The sequence below is a fragment of the Melospiza georgiana genome, chromosome 8 (genome assembly GCF_028018845.1).
Source record: "Melospiza georgiana isolate bMelGeo1 chromosome 8, bMelGeo1.pri, whole genome shotgun sequence".
Taxonomy (NCBI): domain Eukaryota; kingdom Metazoa; phylum Chordata; class Aves; order Passeriformes; family Passerellidae; genus Melospiza; species Melospiza georgiana.
Window position 1 is genome coordinate 8,730,325 of NC_080437.1, and position 21,677 is coordinate 8,752,001.

Here is a 21,677-nt window from a genome sequence, read left to right on the forward strand (position 1 = left end):
TTTGAAGATAGCAGACTACAAAACAATGACACCTTTATTGCCTTCCTTGTTTGAGATAGTTGCTCTTATGGGTTCTTTTTTATTTTCTCTTGGTCCAAGTTTTCTTAAAAATCTGATTTCTCCCTATCATTTTAAGTGCAAAAACTTTTGTAACTAAAGGATTGTCACTTAGCTAAATACTCTTTAAAAGTAAGTATTTAATCCTGGTGGTTTAATCTAATTAGAGGAAATAATTGGTTCTATTTCTTTAGAAGAAAAGATGTTGTGGGTGTCTACACCACTTTTCTGTGCGCTGGGTGAATTTTGGGATCTGTAAATAGAGCAGGGAGCCAAGGCCTCCAGGGTTTCTGCAGGCAAGAGCCCCCATTTCTGCACATAAAGCACAGCAGTATTGCCAGAGCCCTCTCTGGGGATGCTCAGGGAGGGTTTTTGGCCCTCGGGGCTGCAGAGCATCTTTCCCACCCAGTGGCCCTGTGGCTGCTTGGCCCCAGCGCTGCAGCCCATGCCTGCCCCTGCTGCTGGAGTTTGAGGAGCTGCAGGCAGCAGGGAAACCTGGTTAAACGAGCATGAATGAAACTCCTCGGGGGGCAGGGAGGCTGTGCTGGAAATTGCTTTTTAGGTTCCAGGAATATAAGTGGTTTTTTTGGATTTTCTTCCCCTCAAAAATTTTGAAAAAGCTCTCTTTTTCAAGACCCCTCCTGTTTCTCATCCTTGATTGAGGTGTTCTTGGTTTTGAAGCTAGAGGGAGAAATTCCGTTTTGAAAACTTTACTTTTCATTCCAAAAGTTAAAAAGTTAGCGCTTCAACTCTGCACTGTTGACATGGAGTGAGGTTCTACCTCTTCCTCGGTCACTGCTGCACTTTTATTTCACAGTTACACGGTTTCACCATGATAGCAGTAGTTGGTAAGTGAAAATATGTGTTTGCTTGCTAAGATGCAATGAGGTTTGGTAATACAGGTTTTGGATATATTCATCAGGAGACAAACTGAATAAGTAAATATCCAAAGCAGTTTGCCTTTGTGATTTTTTGAGTGATTTATGGGTATTATCTTGGGCAAAGCTGGATGTGCTCCTGGGTTGCAATGACAGATATTTGGGACAGAGCAGAATGTAAAAGACAACTCCTTCATTCTTTAGTTTTCTAAGAATCCATAACATCAAATTAATGTATAAAGCTATAAATCCCAGACTGTACATTTATGTGTTTGAGGAATCTGCTCTAAAATCTGTTAAACAAAAACCTTCAGTTTTTCAGGTTTTTTATTCTACGCTATTTTGGTGATTAGCAAATCTGAAAAGAAATAACTTTTTTTGTAACAGGATTGTCTATCAAATTATATAAATTGTCATAAAGGGAAATTGTAGTAGAACATCACTACATTCAGAGAATGTGGCATTCTTGATCAATTATTATATTTTAAATGTACATATATATTATGTTAGAGGATAGAGCTTTTTTTGTTTGTTTTTGTTTGTTTAGTTGTTTGGCTTTTTTAAAATAATCATAAAAATGTAGATTATAATCTTTCAGGAATTGATTATAATTTACTATTGAGACATCATTAGAAATTGCAATTTTAATATTCCAGCTTTTTATACCTTTTTATATAATTAAGCACTTACATAAATAAGTATCTGTATAATTAACTGTAAATTTGTGAGTAATTTCACAGTTTTTATCCTCGACTCTCAGTCATTTGTGTCTTACAATTTTGTGTTGTGTCTGGAGTGCCAGAAAGGTGTTTTGGGTACTTGGAACCTTGTTCACCAGCACTTTACTCCAATTTCAGGGTCATGGCAGGGTACTTTTACACCATGTTACACTGGGTTGAATTTGGACCATCTCTGTTCGTCAGGCTGAGATCTCTCGGCTCCCCCTTCCCGCCCCATGGAGGGTTTGGAGCTCGCCCTGACGGTGCCCGTTGTGTGTTGCAGGATGGTTTCACGCCTCTGGCAGTAGCTTTGCAGCAAGGCCATGACCAGGTGGTTTCCCTGCTGCTGGAGAATGACACCAAGGGGAAGGTCCGCCTGCCCGCCCTGCACATCGCGGCGCGCAAGGACGACACCAAGGCGGCGGCTCTGCTCCTGCAGAACGACCACAACGCCGACGTGGAGTCAAAGGTCAGTTGGGAGAAGCAAGGGGCTGTGGTGCTCTCAGGTGCTGGCCACAGCCAGGGGAGATCTCCCTCGGTGTGATCTGTTTGGCTGCAGTTACACAGAACTTTCTCCTCTAACACCCGATAAAGAATAACGTTTGATTTGCCTCCTTTGCCTCTTTCTCCCCCTGTTCCCCTTCTGTTTAAATCAGGGTTAATTCCTCTTGTAGAAACCTTGCAAATGGAAAATAATAAGCAAAATATTATTTGAGTTATTTTCTCGGGAATGAAAGCCACTCCTGAAAGCGGTGGTGAGCCGTAGCTACTGCACAGTTGCCGTTCGATCAGCTGTCTGTGCAATTGCTGCTTGGAGAACCTGGGTGAACGTGTAACAATTAGCACTCAAAGTACAATTAGCACTCAAAGTACAATTAGCACTCAAAGTACTCGCTGGTTCTGCTTCCACCCTGTGGAGCTTCCCGTGTGTGCCGGGCGCGCTGCCCCCCGAGCTGCCGTGCCCCACAGCCATCATGAAGCTTTCCGCACCCATGTCACCGGTGGTGGACTAACCGTGCATTTTTTCCCCCTCTTTGCTTCCCAATGTGTTAACCTAGATGATGGTGAATAGAACAACAGAGGTATATATAAATATATCTATGCATCATCACTCCTCCATGACTTAGTGCTGCTGCATCATTTCTCCCTCCTGTCTGCATCGCATATTTTAGGATAGACACCTGCTTTAGATGAAATGAAGTAGCATGTGCTAGAGAAGACTGTAGTTTAGAGACCAGGGCTCTCTGCAGCTGGAACTAGAGCTTAAAAGTAAGAGTGAAGCATTCTTGGGAACTTAACTGCCATCATAAAAGGGCTGTATTACGAGAGATGGAGTTTTCAGGGATTCTCATGGAGCATATGTTTATCAGATGTTCTCAGAGCTGCAGACAACCCTGTCATGTTGTGCATCCAGGTCTGATTCTAGGCTTCTGCATGACACTTACCTTGATGGTGTCAGCAAATAGAATGATCTGAGAGTGGTTTTACAGCTGCAAAACTCCCCAAGCAAGGCGGTGGCAGCTAGCATGGCTTGCTAACAATTTAGAAATGCATCTAGTTCCCATAAGGTTTCATACTTTGCAGGACTGATGGAATTGCTGCATGTTTTAGCATTATTTTAAAAGGAAGTAAAACTACTTAAATATGAAAATCAGTTGCTGAAGTAATTTTATCAGTAAGACGTCTTTTAATTAGGGTGGTAACTCATGGTGTCTGAACATAACCCAGTGTGATTGCCCACAGTGGGAGACTGGTCCTTATGGTGCTAACCCTTGGAAAAAAAAACCCATATTAATAATTTAAAATAGTCTTTGATGTTATTTTCATTTGCATCTACTTTGAATTTACAAAAACCAGTTAGCAAATACCATTAAATGACTTGTATTTGAACTTCTGCAAAGAATCTTTAAGAGATTTAACTTGCAAGATTGACATAATACCAATAACTATATTTTTCTAGTTAGAAGCTAATTTCTCATAAAAGTCAGATCATTGCTTTAATACTCAAATGTTTTGCTGCTGTTTTCCTGGAATAACTGAAAGTTTTATTCAACTTCTTTTCTTCTAGAATAATTATGTTAATTTTTTTCCCTCCTGCCTAGCAATGTGATTTTATTTAGATTCTCTGAAATACTATAAATAAACATCAGTGAGTGAAAACTAGTACAGAATTGGAGTGGTGACTTGCAGCAGGCTCCTGTTACTAGCTTTTGTCAGTGATGTGCCATGAATTGTGGAGTGCCAATGCAATATTTTTTTTAAAGTATCTATTGGTTGTGTCTTGTTTTGTTTATTTTGCAGAGTGGGTTCACTCCCCTGCACATAGCTGCTCACTATGGGAATATCAATGTAGCCACGTTGCTGTTGAATCGGGGTGCTGCCGTGGACTTCACTGCACGGGTGAGTGTGGAGCCAGTCGTGCTCAGTTTGCTTTGCGGCCACAGCTTCTGCACAGGGGTGTGAGAGGCACCTCTCCCTCCCCAGCCAAGGGGCCACACAGAACACTGGCTGAGCTGTTCTGTTACCTCCTGGTGTAAAGATGCTTTCCCTGGGCTGCTGAACCAAACCCAAGCTCGAGACCTCACCTCCCAGAACTTCTGCTGTCACCAAAAGGAGCTGCTGTTGCCGTGGCTCCAGCCCTGCAGAAGGTGGGATGGGATCCAGGGGCACGAATGCTTCCACCTGTAGCTGTGACATATGGCAGGGGTGGCGTGTCCCTGCTGAGTTCTCCTCACCCTGCTGCTGCTTCCAGTGAACATCAGGTGTGGTGCTGAGGAAAGCATCTGTGCTTCCATTGCATGCAATTCATAAAAGGAAATCTGGGACCTGGATGAGTAGGGAATGAAGTGAGACCTAGGAGTGGAGTCCGTAGTGTAAGCAGAAGGAAGACAGGAAAAAATAGAAGTTAGAGTTGGAAGAGCAGGGGAAAAACCCAAGCATATATGGATAGGGATACAACAGGAAGGATAGGGGTACAATATGAAGGGCAAGGAAAGATGGTGGTGCCGGGCATGAGACCAGATAAATAAACCCCAAAACAAAACAATCTGAGGCTCTGCAAGGCTTTGGCTCACCAAACCTCACCCAAACAAAGCCAGGGAAGAAATGTGATCCAGGAAAATAGGGAGATAAAATCATGGCTTTCAAAGTGAAGGCAAATGCTGATGTAAGAGTAAATAGGCCTAAATTGGCCATGAATAAATGTTGTCTAGAAATTTAGATATTTCCTATTAAATATTATTAATTAATTTTATTTAATTAATAACGGCTTAATAATGAATGTTAAATATGACTAATGCGTTTCTGGAGCACTCTTTCAATTAAATTAGAAAAAGTAAAAAAATATCCAATGTAAATTCAAGATTATATTTATGAGGGGAATTATTTCATGTGGATAATCCAGCAGCTCCTCTTCTGAGATTTTGATCGTGTGTTATGTTTATTACTTTTGCAAGAGGAAAAGTACTACAACACTGCTTAGGCAATTAACCCAAAGGGAAAAGTGAATTTGCAGTATTCTACTTTAGATAGTTTGTATGGCTAAAAACTTGAATGCTTCTGTAGTTAAGACGCATATTTACGTGCAGCAAAGTTTTTCTGACCAGCATTGCAAAACCCCTTGCTCTGCTTTCATTGATAGCATTGACCTCTGATTTCCAAGTCCTTTAGCTGACCCAAGTAGAGCATTAAGGCATTTCATACCACCCCAAGCTTTGGCATTGTGGGTTTGATAAGCCCTAATCACAGAAGCAGGGATGACAAATGGGGTCTTGGGTCAAGTCTTTCCCACTCAGAAACAAGATTAGGGATTAGCAATGCTACTACATTAGCAATTAGCAGCATTTAGTGCCAGAGCACTAAATACCATCTGCCTATGCTTGTTTTAATGGAATAATAAGTCTTAGGCTTCAGCAGCTCTGTTTTGGATTAAGGGCACTTGTGGAGAGCACATCCAGAGTGAAAAGGTCATTCTTGCCTCCTTTTCAAGATCTGGGCATTCTGAATTCTGCCTCCATTGGTTGTCATCATCAGGCAGAGTTGTGGGCTGGCTGGGCAGGTGGGGATGCAATGGCATCAGCCTGGGCTGAGATGTGGCTCAGGGAGCACTGAGCTCTTGTTTGTGCTTGTGATACAGGGCAGGGGCATCCAGAGAGAGACAGAGCTCATCTCCACTCCATGGCAGTTGCAAATCTAGATAAAGTCATTGTGACAGAAAGAATTGTAGCATAAATAACAGTAATATGGAGCTGAATGCTGTTCTTTAGTGCTTATCCGGCTGCAGGGGATGAAAGCACTGCACAGGAGGATGGGTTGGGTTCTGGCAGAGCAGTGGATTTGTGGGCTAACAGAGCACTTCCAATTATCTGCACCGAGTAGCAGAGCCCTTTCTTGATCCTTGGTTACCCATATTGCAAAACAAGTACTGAAAGTGACCCACAGGTACAGCCTGCTCATTGCCACCTCATGGCCTCTTGTTTTAATTTCTGAAAGTGCTATCCACTTAGTCTGCTGTCCTCCCTCTGCAGGAAAGGCCCTCATTTGAGTTGCTGACAATGTGAGATGAGCAACAGAGCAAAAATATGGAAGGGCTGTAACCCAAATAAAATATTACCATATGTACTGTAGCTCTCAGAAGTGCAAAGAGAAAACTTTTAAGATGGGGGTGTCAAATGCACTTTGTGCATTTTTCCTTTATTCTTACTAAATAAATACAAGTTAGCACTACTAGTCTGAACATAAACTGAGAGATAGACTCTCCAGGAAAGTACGAATTCCAGGGAGGGGTTTGAACAAGAGAAGAGGATTATGGCAACAAAAGAAGCTTGTGTGAGCAGGGTAATGTGAAGACAAATGTGTGACAAATAGCTATCTGCCATCTGCCACCATCAGTGTAGGCAGGGAGGGGAAAGGTGGAGGAATGTGAATGGGTGTGTAGGATGAAGGCAGAGCTGTAAGGGCAAGGGTGGTGAAAGGATGAGAGGAAAAGGAGGGCAGCCCTGTGGCAGAGGAGATCTCCTCAGCTGCTGTTCCCAGCCAGTTTCCAAGAGCCCTGAGGGAAGGAAGAAGCTCCAGCAGGGAAGGCAAGGAAGGAGATGAGCTTGCTGCTGGCTCTCAGTGTGTGGGCAGGAGCACAGTGGTGCTGTGCTGTAAGTAAATGATGTCCCCAGTGATATTCAGGAGCAGCTGCTCCCTCAGCCCCGCTGGTACGCACCTGCCTGCTCTCAGCTGTCACATATTCCCTTGGTCCCCTCTTTCAGTGCAGCCAGGGGACAGGCACAGCTCCAGGGGCTCTTACAGGTGTCCCAGTGCCTGCCAGCCCGTGTACCTGCTGACTGTAGAGGCTGGGGGTTGGAAATGTACCTGCTTTTACAGGTTTGCACTCCTGCAGTCCAGTGACTGATGCCATGTCAGCTCTTCCCATGAGCTGCATTAGCACTTCTGTGTCTGCCTTCTCCTCTTGCCTTGCTGCAAGTGCAGGGAGGGTGGCACAGCAAACTCCCCATTGGGATGGATGGAAATAATTTCAGTAAATCAGCTTCTGATGCCCTTTATTCCACCTATAAACAAGGAGGCAGCTCTGGGAGCCATCCTAACCTCATTCCAAATGAAACAAAATCTCCTTATTCAGCTGGATGTTTGCCATTTGGTAACAAAGCAAAAACAATCATTCCAAATTGCTCGACTTCTTGGGCTCAAACTCAACAGAAAACCTGTCACAGTTACTGGCAGGGTAGGCATTGCAGGGTAACAGGCATTTTATGACTACTCATCATCCTTTTCCTGTAGTACATTATTGTGTGTCCAGCTCCTCCAAAATACCTCAAATACTTCATTGCATTGCCATATTTCCCTCTTGCTTAACTGGGAGACAATCACACAGAAACTAAAGAAGTGGAGGAGGAAAATAAAGGGTAACTGAGGGTGAAGTCTGACTCCTTTCTTGGCCAGATTAACACTTTAAAGCAGTCACTACTTGGACTTTGAAGGATTACAACACCTCCAGGCACCCTTCTCTTAGCTGGCAGTGTGATGAATCCTAGTTACAAACTGAAAGGTAGCCAGATACCTCTAAGTGAATCTATTTTATCAATTTTTTCAACAGGAAAAACGAATTCCTGTCATTTTAAAACTACTGTTTATCAGCCACTTGTGCCTTTAAATCAAACTGTATCAGATGTCTTACCTGAAGTTTTAATGATTTAATGGAGGTGTTACCTAGAGTGTTAATGATTTAATGGAGGTGTTTGGAATAAACTGGGCATTTTATTTAGGTAAAAGTTATCTTTCGGGGGTTCACACAATCTTCAAATAGCCTTCTTCTGTCTGAGATGATCTTCCAGTGGAAAGATCTGCTTAGCCCAGGTGAGGAAATGCCTTTGAAGCTGCACCTGTCTCTGAGGAAAACAGTGCTTAGAAAGGAAGGAAGGATGAAATTCTCTGCATCTTCCAGAGCAGTGGCTGAGAGAAACCTCTGTGACCCCCTCATCCACTCTTGCTTGAGCAAGTCAGAAGGTGGAGGCAGCCAGGGAATCCTCTATGTGAAGGTGACCTTTCCCTGTATCTTTCTTGCCAAAGCAAACAGGAGAGAGCTCCTCACTGTGCCATAAAACTGCACCCAGCCCTGGAGAAGCCTTCCTGATCCACAGCACTCCTCATCCTGGAGGAGATCTCAGTTCCACTGGGAGTGGGCTTTGCCTGCAGAAAGTTTGCTTACTGGAAGGTTAGGAAAGGATTTGGTGATTTTGAGGGTGGTGTGAGGACAACATGCATTAATGATGACCCTGAGGCTGAGGAGCAGAACACCATTAGCCCATCAGAAAGGGCAGGCAATATCTAAGTGACAGTGGCATAAGAGGAAAACATCTTTGTTTCCCCAGTGGTGGTTTGTCATAAGAGCCCGTTTCTATAGTCTTCCTTGTTTTCTTCCAGGATTCATTTTATACATCTCAACCCTGAAGAAATTTAAGTATATAAGCACACAAGAACTGAAATAGCACAATGTAAAACTTACTGGCATTAAGAAGAGAAGGGAAAAAGCTGGAAAATTGTGTACTGTTGAGGGTTTCCTGGAAAGCATCTAATTGTGCATTTTTATCTTTAATTTCTGAAACACTATACAAGCCTCAGTGATCCCAGTGACTGCTTCTAGAATATAAGACTTTTCTCTGCAGGAATTTTGCTGTGTTGTAGCTCCAGTTCTGAACTGCAGGAAAATACAGGGGAGAATGTCAAGTGTTTTAACATTTAACATGTTGGTGTTTGTGCATAGTTGCATATGAGAATCTTCAAATGCACACCACAAACTTCCCATACCTCCAGGATCTGGTAATAGTGGTGATAACAATGTAGTGGTGCTGCTGACAATTCCAGCGTGCAAAAACCACCATTATGCTCTTCCCTCTAATGCTTTAGGGATTTTCCAGACTGTATAAGATATTTCTGTCATAGCAGTCTGGTTGTTTCCAGCTTCTGTCTTACTCACACATTCTGTGTCAATATTAAGCCCTTCCTAGAGGTTGCTCTTAGTTGAGGAGTGAGAAGAACTGTCTTACTAAATTCCAGGTTAATCTGAACATTTTGGTAAGAAACTGTTCTGGTTTGTTTTAAATCAAGGAAGTGAAATTTGAAATCAGATAGATAGTGTAATTTTTCTAATTAAAACTGCACTCCACTGAGAGGCTGGGAGAGTTCAGAGGTGGAGGTAAGTTCTCTCACTGGCAGCAAGAAGAAATGCCAAGTCCATGTGACTGGCAGTGAGTTTTCAGAGTCCTGATGTGATCAGCTGCTCAGTCAGCATTTAAATCAATGCAGCACATGACTAGGAGATGTTTTCCCTTTGTTTCGTGCCTTCCTTTAAGGTGCATTTCAGAGCCCAATATGAAGCTGTGAGTGCAAACACTTGATTTTCTTGATTATTAGCATCCTTATGCTTGTGAGACTCCAGCTGTGATGGGAGAAAGAGGCAATCTCGTAGGACAGCATAGCACACCAGAAACCCAGGGGGAGTTCCTCGTTTTCTGAATGCATTAAAATGGAACCATAGAAGATCTGCTTTGCACACAGGTCACTTGTCCCAAAAAAATCTGCCAAGAAGGAGAGGAAAGGCTGTATTCTAGTTGATAATCCTATGGCCATTTTCTCCACAGTTTTAGCATGCTCTTCTCACAATGATGTTTCATATTCCCTTTTGAATTTATACTCACAAATTGGACCTCAGTGTGAAGGGGTCTGCCTGAGACATTACCCAACGCTGGATATTTCAACAGCAAGGGCAAGCAGCACTCCAGCAGGAACTCTGGAGCTGAACCACATAATTTAATGGCAGCTTTTGGAAGGCATTTCAGCTTTATTACTGCGGGAAAACATCTTCAAAAATTTCCTGATTTACTATTCTATCTTAAGAACAAAGGGAGAAATTTATAGAAGATCAAACGGATAAAAATAGACTGAAAAGACAGCGGATGCTGTTGATACACTGAAGAATTCAGAACCTTACATTTGGTGGCTATTTTGTTTGCTGATACCACAGTTTTAGTGTTAATAAACAACACCAAAGTTGCATATATTATTAAGCTTTTTTTATCTCTTGTTTCTTGTGACAAGTGCAAATAACTCCATTTTGAGTTCCTTGCTTTACATTTTGCCATCAGAAGAATTAATGATGGTGTTGTCTGAGGTTTTTTCACTTCTCAGTTTGTGTTCTTAATTGTGAGATGAGAGATGGGAAAGGACCATACATATGAAACTTCTAGCTGTGATTCTTTAAGACTTGGTACAACAGAGTATTGACCAAAGCCAAGTTTCTTGGCCTGAACATCAGTGTGCAATTATTCAAGCATTCAGATAATGCATCTCTTCCTTCATCTGTTTGGAGTCAGAACTCTCAGCCAGCTGAATTATTACTTAGCATTCTTTGCTACCAGTAAAAGCTTAAATAGCTAAACAGCAAAATTAAATTCTAATAGAGACTTGCCCCCCCTTTTTTCCTCCCTTCTTTTCCTCACAGTGTTTTCCTGAGATGTTAAGGTTGAAAAAGGTTAAAAGTGTTTTTAATTATTCATTCCTTTAATTTTTTTATGAACTGCCTGATCGGGTTAGTAGAGTACAACAAAATCTGCAAACGCCTTCCAAGGGAATGAGTGCTCTTTCCTAGGAAAGAGAAGCTCTTTGGTCATCCATAAGGACAGATATTACACTGAACATACAGGGATTAATTTGCTTGATTCCTCCTGCTCCATTAATTATTTCTGGGAAGCTGTGTGTAGTTGGTTTTCCTCACAAATATTTTTTTTTGTGCAGTCACATTCTTTCTCCATCCATCTCTTTGTAATGTGAACTTGCTGCCTATTTTCAACCAAAAGTAACTCCAGGTTTCAAGATGCTAAAGACAATGAATTTAAATGTTTTTTGTAAAGACAGGTGATCACATAGAGCAAAGATGGATTGCTGGCTCTCAAGCTCAGCCCTCATTTGGTGCTGGAGAATTTCCTCACATTTCCAGCCAGCGTGATTGCCCCTGTCAGAAACTGGGAGAGAAATATGCTGTCCTAATAGCTTTGGTAGCAATCCAGAAATCTGAATGTCATTTGAACAGGACTTGGTTTTGAACATGAAAGTGGATATTTTTCATTTTTTCATCGTTGCAAGCAAACAGTGTCACCTAACCCTTAATTGCTGAGGGGTCATCTTAATTGCTTATAAGTCATCTCTTTTAGTTTTGAGCTGTGTGTTTGCCAGCACTCATCCTTCTATTCCATAACCTGCTCTCCTTCATTCATGGCAGCAGCAGCTTTGACTGGCAAATAATTAGATCCAAAGTGCACGTTCTTGTGTGGTTGTGCCCTCCCTTGTGCTGCACTAGATTCAGCTTAGTGTTGAGATGAATGAGTACCAGACTTCTAACAGGTGCTTGTCTTGCATTTTGTAATGCTGTTCCTTCCTCCTCCATTTCTTTCTTGATGCTTGGAAAATGCTTTTCTTCTTGTCTGTGTATGAGGCAGTAAATTATTAGTACTAAATTATTTTGATGTGTTAACAGGGCAGTAGGATCTGTTAGGCTGAGTTAACCTCTTTACCCCTTAACATCAGCATGTAGAAAAAGGTGTTTCTTTAATCTAAATTACCTGCAGTACTCTTTACTTGAAGACACAAAAATTATTTCCTTTACTATTTTTTTCTTGGGAAAGTAGAACTCATCTCTTGCTCCCTCTGACCTCAGTAACATCTTTCCTCCTGGGAAGAGAAAAAAAGCAGAAAGTATCTCCACATAATTGTTTTTCTCCTTTTTTTTCTGCTCCTTTTTGTGACTGGTACAGTAATGTAATGACCCCATATTATATCCAATGTCAGCTCCCAGTCAAATAGAATTAACTCTTTTTTTCAAAACCATCTCACAGAAAATTTAAGTGATCACCTTAAAGTGATAGCTTTACCTCCCTGAAAGGGCTAGACATGCTGCACTTTCTGTTTAATGTGCTGTTTAATCTTCCTGTTTTACTTTGCTTTTTAAAGGAATGAGAACCTACCCGGCACAGTCATCACTTTGATCCTCTAATGATCATGAATATTGTAGAAAGGATCTCTGTCATTTAACCTTGCTAACATGTATTTTACCTCTGAGATAACATTAATTAGTACTTTCTAGTAGCTGTGAGTTTGCTTCATAGTGAAATTTTGTGTAAATGTAGCGGCTGCATGAGGTACTTGGTGTTATGATTAGGCTGTGAGTCAGCTTGTCAGACCTGAGAGGGGATCTTGTCTTGGTGCTGGCTCTCCATCCCTGCACTCACCTGTGCTGCTGAAGGCTCTGTTGGCCAGGTGAGCCAGCCATGCCCTCCCTGCTGCTCAGGGAGCCTTTGATGCAGCCGGCCACAGGACACTGTGTGCTGCTTTCTGCTGGGTGCCAGGGCTGCTGGCTTACACAGCCAGCTGTGTGTGCTGCACCCAGGAGCACATCCTCTGCAATTCTCTGTGCCTGCATACCCTGGCTGCGTGCTCTGCTTGGATCCCTTTATTTTTCCTTGGCTCCATATGATCAGATGCACACAGGACGTGGCCTTCACAGGGCACGAGATGAAGGAGTCAGCAGAGCATGAAGAGACGTCCTGGCTGCATCTTGTTGGGAAGGGCTGCCTGTGTGTGCTCACAGTGGGTTATGTAACTGTCCTGGATGTGCAGCATCTCATCCCTGCCTGTGCCAGCCTGCCAGGCACACTCAGGGAGGCACACACACTCCTCTGCAGCCCCACTTCCAGCACGGTGTCGCACCCATTAGAGGAGCAAATTGAGGAGGCAAAATTAATGGTGGAACTGAAGTGAAGGTGCTTGCCAGGCTTTCAGGGTCTGCTGGTAATGTTCAGACATAAGTAATGCTGGCCTCTCATAGTTGTGGTATGAGATCTGCAGATATAATGGTTTTGTTTATTTTTCTATGGATCCTACAAGGTTTATGAAGTTGAGGTATGAATCCTTATCACTACAGGTTCCTAAACAACCACAGCTGGATTAAATTACTAAGATTCAGTAAAATTGTGTAAGTTCAACCCTTAAGCAAAAGTTGTGAGCTGAGGCACAATCATGCCATCTTATAACCCTAACAACAATTTGACTTTTGTCTTCACTGTGTTTATGTTGAGATACCAGGCCAGTAATTCACATGTGTGGTTGAGCACAGCTTGCTTTTGCTTTCATGCTCCCAGGGAAACAAACTGTGTTATGATTTAGCAAATTGGGCATAATCCACTCTGTGAGCAAACCAAAAATGGAATTCATGAAAGACAGACATATGCATATTTATTTTCATGTTGTTTTCTTCCACAGAATGATATCACACCGTTGCACGTTGCATCAAAAAGGGGAAATGCAAATATGGTCAAACTCCTACTGGATCGAGGAGCTAAAATTGATGCCAAAACAAGGGTAAGCTCAAGTGTGAGTGCTGTAAGTGGCTGTGTGGAATGCCTGCCTCTGACCTGAGTGTTGCTGTAGAGCTTAAATCATTCATCTTCCCAGGAGGCTGCTGCAGCTGCACTGCATTTATTTTTAATGAAATTATTGCAGCAGGATACTAACATTTTACATCTCTTACAGCAGTGTGTGAAGCACCAAGGATGGCAAAGCTCAGAGCCAACCATTTTCCATGTTCCCTTTCCAGTGTTTAATTAGGAGCTGCTTTTATCTACTTGGGAGTAGAGGTGAAAGTGCAGGAACATGCTAAAAGACGAGAATTCAAGTCAGATATTTCAGAATTTGAATGCTAGCAGGGTAACTTTGAGCTGCAGTGCGTGTTTGCCTTTCTCTATCCACAGGCAGTGTCACAGAGTGTGCTGTGGCTGATGATTCTCCTGCAGCTCAGGCTCTGTGTGGGATTTGTCAGCACACGGGGCAGGCACAGGGATGGTTTCCATCAGGCTGACACCTAACTCACTGCCCTGAGTGACTGAGAAACTCAATGCATGTGGTTATGTCTAACTGCTGTAGTTAAAGCCCAACCAAGCCAGAGATATTTTATTTACTTACACAGCAGCAAAAAAAAAAAAAAAAAAATAAAATAAAAAAAGAGAGAGAAGGAAAAAGTTCAAATGTTTGGAAGTAAATCTGGAACTAGTGGTGCTGTGGGCTGTCAGGACAGTCTTTGCAACACACTCAAGAGCTGTCCCAGTAACTTTCTGACAATTATAATTTTCTTGACATATTAATTTATCACCTCTACCTTTTCCATTTTGAATTCATCTGTATATATGTTCTACCATTCAGAATCATTCTAAGCAAAAGAAATGTAAAACCTAAGAATAGTTTTTCTGCAGTTGTTCCTGTATTCACAGGTTTTTGTTTGGTTACTGTAGTCCCTGAGATTTCCTGCAGTGCTTGTTAGGCACATTTGTGTTTTTGTTCTCTGTCAAATTCAGAAACTGGGTCAGTTTATTTTGTCATCTCTTCCTTCTCTCCACATGTTCTTCCTTATTGCTTTTATTTTACCTTTAGTAGCTGATGGTTTATTTCTAAATTGTTTTAAGTTCTTTTCTAGTTGGGCAATAACATGGAAGAGATGAATGACTTTTCATGGGTAATGTGGACAGTGGGTATAGTTCCTGCACTGAAATTCCAGCCTCCTCTGTATCACATAGGGGTACCAGGGTAAGGGGTGTGCTTCTGCCTTGTGGTGGGGAGGGACACTGCTTGGTAGTGTGTAATCTGGTCAGAGCAGGGAGAAGGGGACCTGGTGGGGGATTAGTTGCTTCCCTCTGCAAGTATTTGTATGGCCCACTGCAGTCCAAATCATTAGGGACCAGTACTTTAAATAGCTGGAGTCAAGTTAGTTCTTTCAGTTAGGAAAATTCGTGCTCTGCTTCATTTCCTCTGTCACAAGCTCGGGGTCAGACACTGGGATAATTTATGTAACTAAAAATACAGGCTGGGACGGAAACAGGATCTAGGAAGAGGGGCAGCAGCATTAACAGCTCCTGGGGCTGGCACAGCCTCCCACCGAGGCAGAGGCAGCGATGATGAGCGTGGCTCACGAAGCGCTGCCTTGTTTTTCCTGGCTCCCCCGGAGCCTGCCCGCTCCCCAGGCACCCATCCTGTGCCCAGCTCCTGCTGCTCGTGTGCCGCTCAGGGCTGTGGTGCTGGCACTGGCAGGGAACGTGTCCTGCACTTGGGGCTGGGTGAGGCTGCGCTTGGGGCGGCTCCCAGAGCCTCGCGCCCTGCAGGACCCACAAAGGGAGCAGCACCAGCAGGGCCCACGCATCAGTGCCAAAAGCCAGAGAAGGCTGCGAGGTGCTGGGTGAAACGGGGCATTGCTTCAGGAGAGCCTGCCTGGGTCTCATATTCAACAGCAAAGATGAATTGCTCCGAGCTGGCGCAACACGTGTTCCTGCTAAATCTCTCCCGTTGTTCCAACCTGACCCAATGTTGCTTTCCAATTAAGATATGTCAACTTTGTAGCTATTATTTTATTTTTTTTAATCCGCTATTTTTCTTTTCAATGTCCCAGATATAGAATGGCCCTACAAAAATACAGGGTGACAAAGGCTCTGGTCATGTCCTTTACCACAGCATCACTACTGCTGGATGCATTGAAAGGCAAAGAGTCTTTCACTGTTTTTTCTGATACGTGTGTCAAGCCCTGCTTATCAGCTGGATGCCCAGGCAGAGCCCAGCATCATTGTGTGTTCTGTGAGGGGCAGGTGCTGAATGCACACACAGCTTGATAACAGGTGGGATTTGCATGTGAAAACAAGTGAGTCTCCTAGTGCCATATTTATAAATGTGAGACCCCTCTCATTTTTCCTGTTTTTTTTTCTAAGAGATTTACAGAATTTTTGTATGTAAGAGATAAGCAGATTTTTTTTTCTATTAGGATAGTTTTTTTGTCTTGGGCATTTGATATTGTTTAATTCAAAGATTGATTATTGAAGACAAAATACCTCCTTAAAGGTAAATGGCAAAGGTTCTGTACCCTTATGAAAGGATTAAAAAAAAATCTTGAAATTTGTAGCTTTACTGCTCAGGGGGAGAAACTCTCAGACCTTTGTTTCTCCTGTTTCATGTCTGTATCCCACCTTTAAATGAGAATGCAGAACATACTGTTTTGTGTTGTTGACCAACAGAGCCAGGATTTGCTACTCTGACTCTTAGATGGGACAGATTTATCTATTCAAGCTGGCATTTTGTGATCTGTTCCTGCAATCCATCCTCTGTATGGGATACTGGAATACTCTCCACATAATACTTTTTTTTATTGTTCACAAAACAAATAGTTTTATGGGTAAATTAATGAAAAGCCTTTCCTGAGCAATAAGTGAGTTGAGGTAAGGATCTCTTTTCCTTAGTCATTAACATGAGCATTTGCATTTGCTGCTGACAGATGGTCCAGGAAACTGCAGTGCTGAAGTACTGTACAAGAGGTTAACATGAAGGGCTAAATCCTTATCCTGTTTAAATTACTGTAAAAGTAATCCAGGAGCTCCCACTTTCTCTGGATTCATTAGGACTGGGATTTGATGAGCACCATTATACTCTTACACACGTGCACACTGTAGCTGGGACTTGAGAGAACATGTGAGACATGTCCCAAAATATGTTAAAACTATTTTGAGACTCAGACAAGCCTTTTTTTTTCCCATTTTAGTTCACGCTATGTTGCATTGTTTATTTTAACCAGCTGTTCATCTTCCCTCTGTTTTCTTTTTGTGTGTGAGATGTCTAGCAACTGGTATTTGGGGCTGAGTACTGAATTCTTAAGGGTACCCCTCAAGAGCTGTGTGCTGCCAGGGCAGCTTTAATGATTCTGGTTTTTAGCCAAGATTCTGGGCAAAGGCCTGTTAATGCCTCATGTAGCATGTTTACTGAATGTTGCCCTAATTATGTTTTTCTGTCTTCCAGAAAAGACTTTAAAAAGTAAAATTTAATTAGAGAGGTTGATTAAATTAACTTGATTTGCTTTGGCTGTCTAATACTGTATATGCCAAAGTGAATTTGTGTCTGAAGGAGGCAGCAGGCAAGTTTTAGCCTGGATTAACAGTAAGTGTTTATAATCTTCATTCTACTGATTTTCCAGCTAAACAACAGGCCCAGCACTCATATCTGCATGAAAACATGTGGGATATGCTCTTTGGAGATGCATCAGATCATGCATAAGCTGCTCCAGAAAACCCACATGTATTAAGATATGAAATAACTGCAGTGGCATTGCCTTGGCATTCGGAGTGTGCTTTGTATGAGCAGGGAGGGCAAACTTGTTTGTTGTCCTCTTATATGGAGGGGCAGTTTGCAGTAGTTGGCCAAAGGAATGAAGAATTCAGGAGAGCTGGAGCGGGACAGAGCCCTTTGGAATCTTTGGGAAATTCCCCATGCCACAATGCAAAAAGAATCCTGGGGGAGCATTGACAGGGAATTGGTAGCTGGGGAGCACAAGGAGGCTGCCCTGTGCTGACCCCACACTGCTCAGGGTCCCTTAAAGCCATCGTGGTGGTGAGGAAACACACAGCAGCAGCAAGGCTCAGTCTCAGGGCAGTTTAGTGTAACTAGATCAGAGAGCTACACAGGTACCTGAGTGTCAACAGGGACCAGAAACAATGCTTAGGTCTCATTTGTGTGTGTTTAATAGAAAAGCTAAAGCAGGCAGCAGCCCCAGAGATGGGTGTGCAATGCTAATGGGAAGCTTGTACCTAATCATAGCTCCTCCTATTGTCCTCCTGGCTTTGCTGAAGCTGCTCTCAGGCTCTCTGGAGGGATAGATAATACAGATGATATGATTTATCATGTCAGTGCATACTTACAGAGTCCTTAATCTGCAGATTATTGTCATAATCGTTTGTAATGGTTTTTCTGAGCCATTGCAGACTCATATTAAGGCAAGTTTGCTTCCTAATACATGTAATATATTTTATGCTTCACATGGTATAGTCTATGTGAACAGTAAATAAGCAACTGGAAGATCTGACAAAGTCAGTGAAGTCTTGCTGAGCTCATAGCAGTCTGTTTTAATCTTAGAATATCTTTTTAAAAGAGAAGTCTTTCTTATCTGCATTTTAGATTACCCCTGCACATTTCTTTACCTGCTCTCAGTGTCATGCGCCAATTAACAAAACCAGTGAATAGTGTCTTTTGAAAGTACAAAGAAAAAATCTATGCTGCTAAATTATCTGTCTTGGGGTGTATTTACCCTTTGCAGAGGGAGACCTGACATCATGGGAAGGAACAATAGCTGTAGATCAGCTGTCCCGACACACACCCATGTGCATCGTCCTGTTGTGTCACACACCAGTGACACACACCAGTGATGCCTCTGCTGGTAGTGACTGCTGTGTGGCCCAGAATGAGGTCCAGCTGGCCAAGCCTGGCTGCTTGCTCCTCCTGAGCCCAGAAACCTTGTCAGCCAGAAATACCCACAGAGGGGTGGGGCTCTGGGAGCACTGGAAGGGTCTAGCGTGGTACAGGATGATCAAATGTGTCTCATTCTCTATGAGCTAACCATGGTATGTTGGTGAAATGGTTTGGGGAGATGTTAAATCTGGAAAATGGTCTCTAAGTTTGGTGCCTGATCTCCTTGAGTATCTGTCTTTGAGGTACCTGCAGAATGTGATAGCTATAGCAAGTAAAAAGAGTGAACAATCGAATGTACATGGTGATCTCCAGCTGTTGCCTACAGGTCTGTAGTTGCCTGGCCTTGCTGGGTTTGATATTCCTTCCCATAAAAGTTTTTTTTATAGGTGATATTTTCATATCAAATGTTTGTGTCTGCTCAGTACATGAAATGCCCTCACCTGTGGGAGCTACTGGTATAAGAAATATGCATTACCCATTTTAAACACTTGTGCAGCTATGGCAAAACATTTGCAACTCAGCTTAAAAAATGCATCATTTGTGGATTTTGGTATCTTCTCTGTCTTTATTTGTTTTGAGCAATACATCTTGAATTTACGTAGTATCATTTTAACAAGATGCACTTCCCAGTACTTTATGGGCTGAAATAGCAGGAAGAAGCAGAAATTACAATAGAATTATTGTAATTACACCTTGAGAGGTGTCAGTAAGAACACTGTGGGCCAAGCTGCATTCATCTTGTGGGAACAAATTACTCCCTGAGCTAAGGGAGTTAAGTCTGAACCAAAATATTTTTTTCATCTATGTCAAAAATCCATTCCTTACTTTAAGTGAAAGAACAGGCACAATGAGAACCATGCAAGTTTTAAATGAAAGTAGCAGGAAAAGTTTATCATGAACATTCCTACCTGTTATCTTCCATAGGTTTATCTGGAGCAGGCAAAAATGTAGAAGCAGGAGAATGTAAGGCTGTCTGAACCACGTCCCCCCTCTCCCTGGCTGCCCTCCACACTTTGCAGGGCTTAAGCTGATGTTCCAGTAGAGTTTGTTTTAGGAATTACCAAAGAAGAATAATATAATTCCACATGAAAAGTATTATTAAAGAGGTACCTTAATAATACTTGTTGTCGTACAGAAATGGAGGGGGAGTGCATGTGTGTGAAGAGAGTATGTGAGAGGGAATTTTAGATAATCCCTTGTATAAAAATGAAATTACATACATATCCTAGACAATACAACATATGTGTTTTAAGAGCAGTGGAAGACACCAGAGAAAAGCTCCTTCCTTTGTGATTTGTAAATGGAAAAACCAAAGTTTCTGACAACTTTGACGTCATTTGCAACAAGCAATAGGATGTTGATTATTACTAAGCAAACTATTCCAAAAGGGGTGTGGGCAGTGTGCCTTGACTCCTCTAGGCCACTCATTCAGCTTGGGGTCACACAAGCACAGTCTGCACAGAGAGGCAGAAGTGAGTCCAACATACTTCCATCACCTGGGATTAAGATGCTTTTCTCATCTGCTGCACACTTGTCAAAATCAGTGTAATAAAAAAGTCTGAGGAGGATTTTTTTCCCTCTCAGACTGACTGGCTATCCACTGACTCCGATGCATACTGACAAACGAGAGACCCACTTTTCTCCAAGGCATGCAGGAAAAAGCACCTGAAGTGCAATCTCATCTTTTCCTTGCATGTGCAATGAGGGCCTGGAAGGAGCCCATTGCACGAACACCAATGTGATATGGCTATTTGCACGTTCAGAAAATCAGAGCCAGGGTGTGCTCTGTTGGTTTGAACAAACAGGTTCAAGTGTTCATCTGCAGGAGAGCAGCGCCTTGCAGGAATTAATGAGCCTCCTGGGACATCACAGGCCTCTGCAGAAGTGTGCAGGACTTCAGCATGTCTGACACTAATGAGCTATAACTCTGTGTCCCACAGGATGGGCTGACCCCCCTCCACTGTGGAGCAAGAAGTGGCCATGAGCAGGTTGTAGAAATGCTGCTGGATCGTGGTGCCCCGATTCTTTCCAAAACCAAGGTAACTGATCCTCTTTCCTGGTGGGATAATCCTTGCACCTTTTTTTTTTTTCTTTTTCCTGATGTAATTCTGTGTGTCTCATATATTTAAGGGTTTGGCAATAACTTTCCTATTTCTTGGTTATTTAAAGTAACTGTGTGGGAGCTCTCCAAAGTGAATGCCGTATGTAGAGCACGTCTGCATATGTAAAATGTGTTAAATCCAGATATACAAGAAAAGATTTCTGTGCCAACCAAAAAGGCTTGTGTGGCAACCCTATCCCTCAGAATTTCAGTAGCTGAAGAACTCTGTGTCTATCCTGGAATAAATACACGGTGATTACAATAAATCTTCAGCTTGTACCAATTTACCCTAAGGCTAGAGAAGAGACAAGAGATAAAAATAGAGCAATGTCCCTTTGCAGAGACAGCTCATATTTCCTAAGGACTTAGCCTGATTATCAGATTCTCTCCTTTCTGTCCCTCTACAGTTTATCATGCAAAATTCTTCCTGGTAATTTCAAATCACCCGTGCCAGGGTGCACAGATTGTGTAGACCCAAGGGCTGGCATTAAAGGAAGCCCTTGCCAGAGCTCTGCAGGCAGTGGTCTCTGCTGTGCTGTTACTGCTGATTTCCAACCTCAGAGCAGCAGCCTGCTTTGCACCACTGCAATCCAAGGCTTCCCCGTTCAGGGATGACATTTGGGCTGTGCACTTTGTTGAGGTTCTTTGCAAAGATAACCTTCCACTATGTGGTTGTTTGTTTTTTTTTTCCTTAGTCTGTAACCAGTGTGTTGCAGCAACATTCCTGTTCTGTTGTTATTTCTTTTCTGTCATCCTGTCCTATTCTGTCTCAGCACCCTTCTATATATTCTGCTTTTCTCCTCCCTCCTTTTTTCCCCCTTTACTGGATTATATTTAGCATTTGTTTGGGGAGGTTGGCACCAGCTTTCCTCTGCTCAGTGAGTCACTGGCGAGGGCTGTCATGGGTAATCTGACAGACACTTTTCACCCATCCTCTGCATGTGGAATTTCCATGGGCTCCCACAGCCATAGCTTGCAAACTCCATGAGCAGAACCACAAGGGGCTGTCTAGGACCCCTTTGGGCCACACCTGCCACTCTCGGGGCCTTGAACTAATATTCCCAGGAGAAAAACTCTTCCACCCTCTCAGAAAGC

At 42.7% G+C, this 21,677-nt stretch overlaps 1 protein-coding gene across 16 annotated transcripts in view; it reads left to right on the forward strand.

Moving 5' to 3' along the window:
• Positions 1–21,677, forward strand: part of ANK3 (ankyrin 3) — a 280,780-nt gene that overhangs the window by 150,696 nt on the left and 108,407 nt on the right. For all 16 annotated transcript variants that reach the window (XM_058028741.1, XM_058028737.1, XM_058028738.1 and 13 more), the window contains exons 6-9: positions 1,938–2,123; positions 3,956–4,054; positions 13,475–13,573; positions 20,422–20,520. In XM_058028741.1, the coding sequence (XP_057884724.1) occupies positions 1,938–2,123; positions 3,956–4,054; positions 13,475–13,573; positions 20,422–20,520 (483 nt within the window). The remainder of the gene's footprint in view (positions 1–1,937; positions 2,124–3,955; positions 4,055–13,474; positions 13,574–20,421; positions 20,521–21,677) is intronic.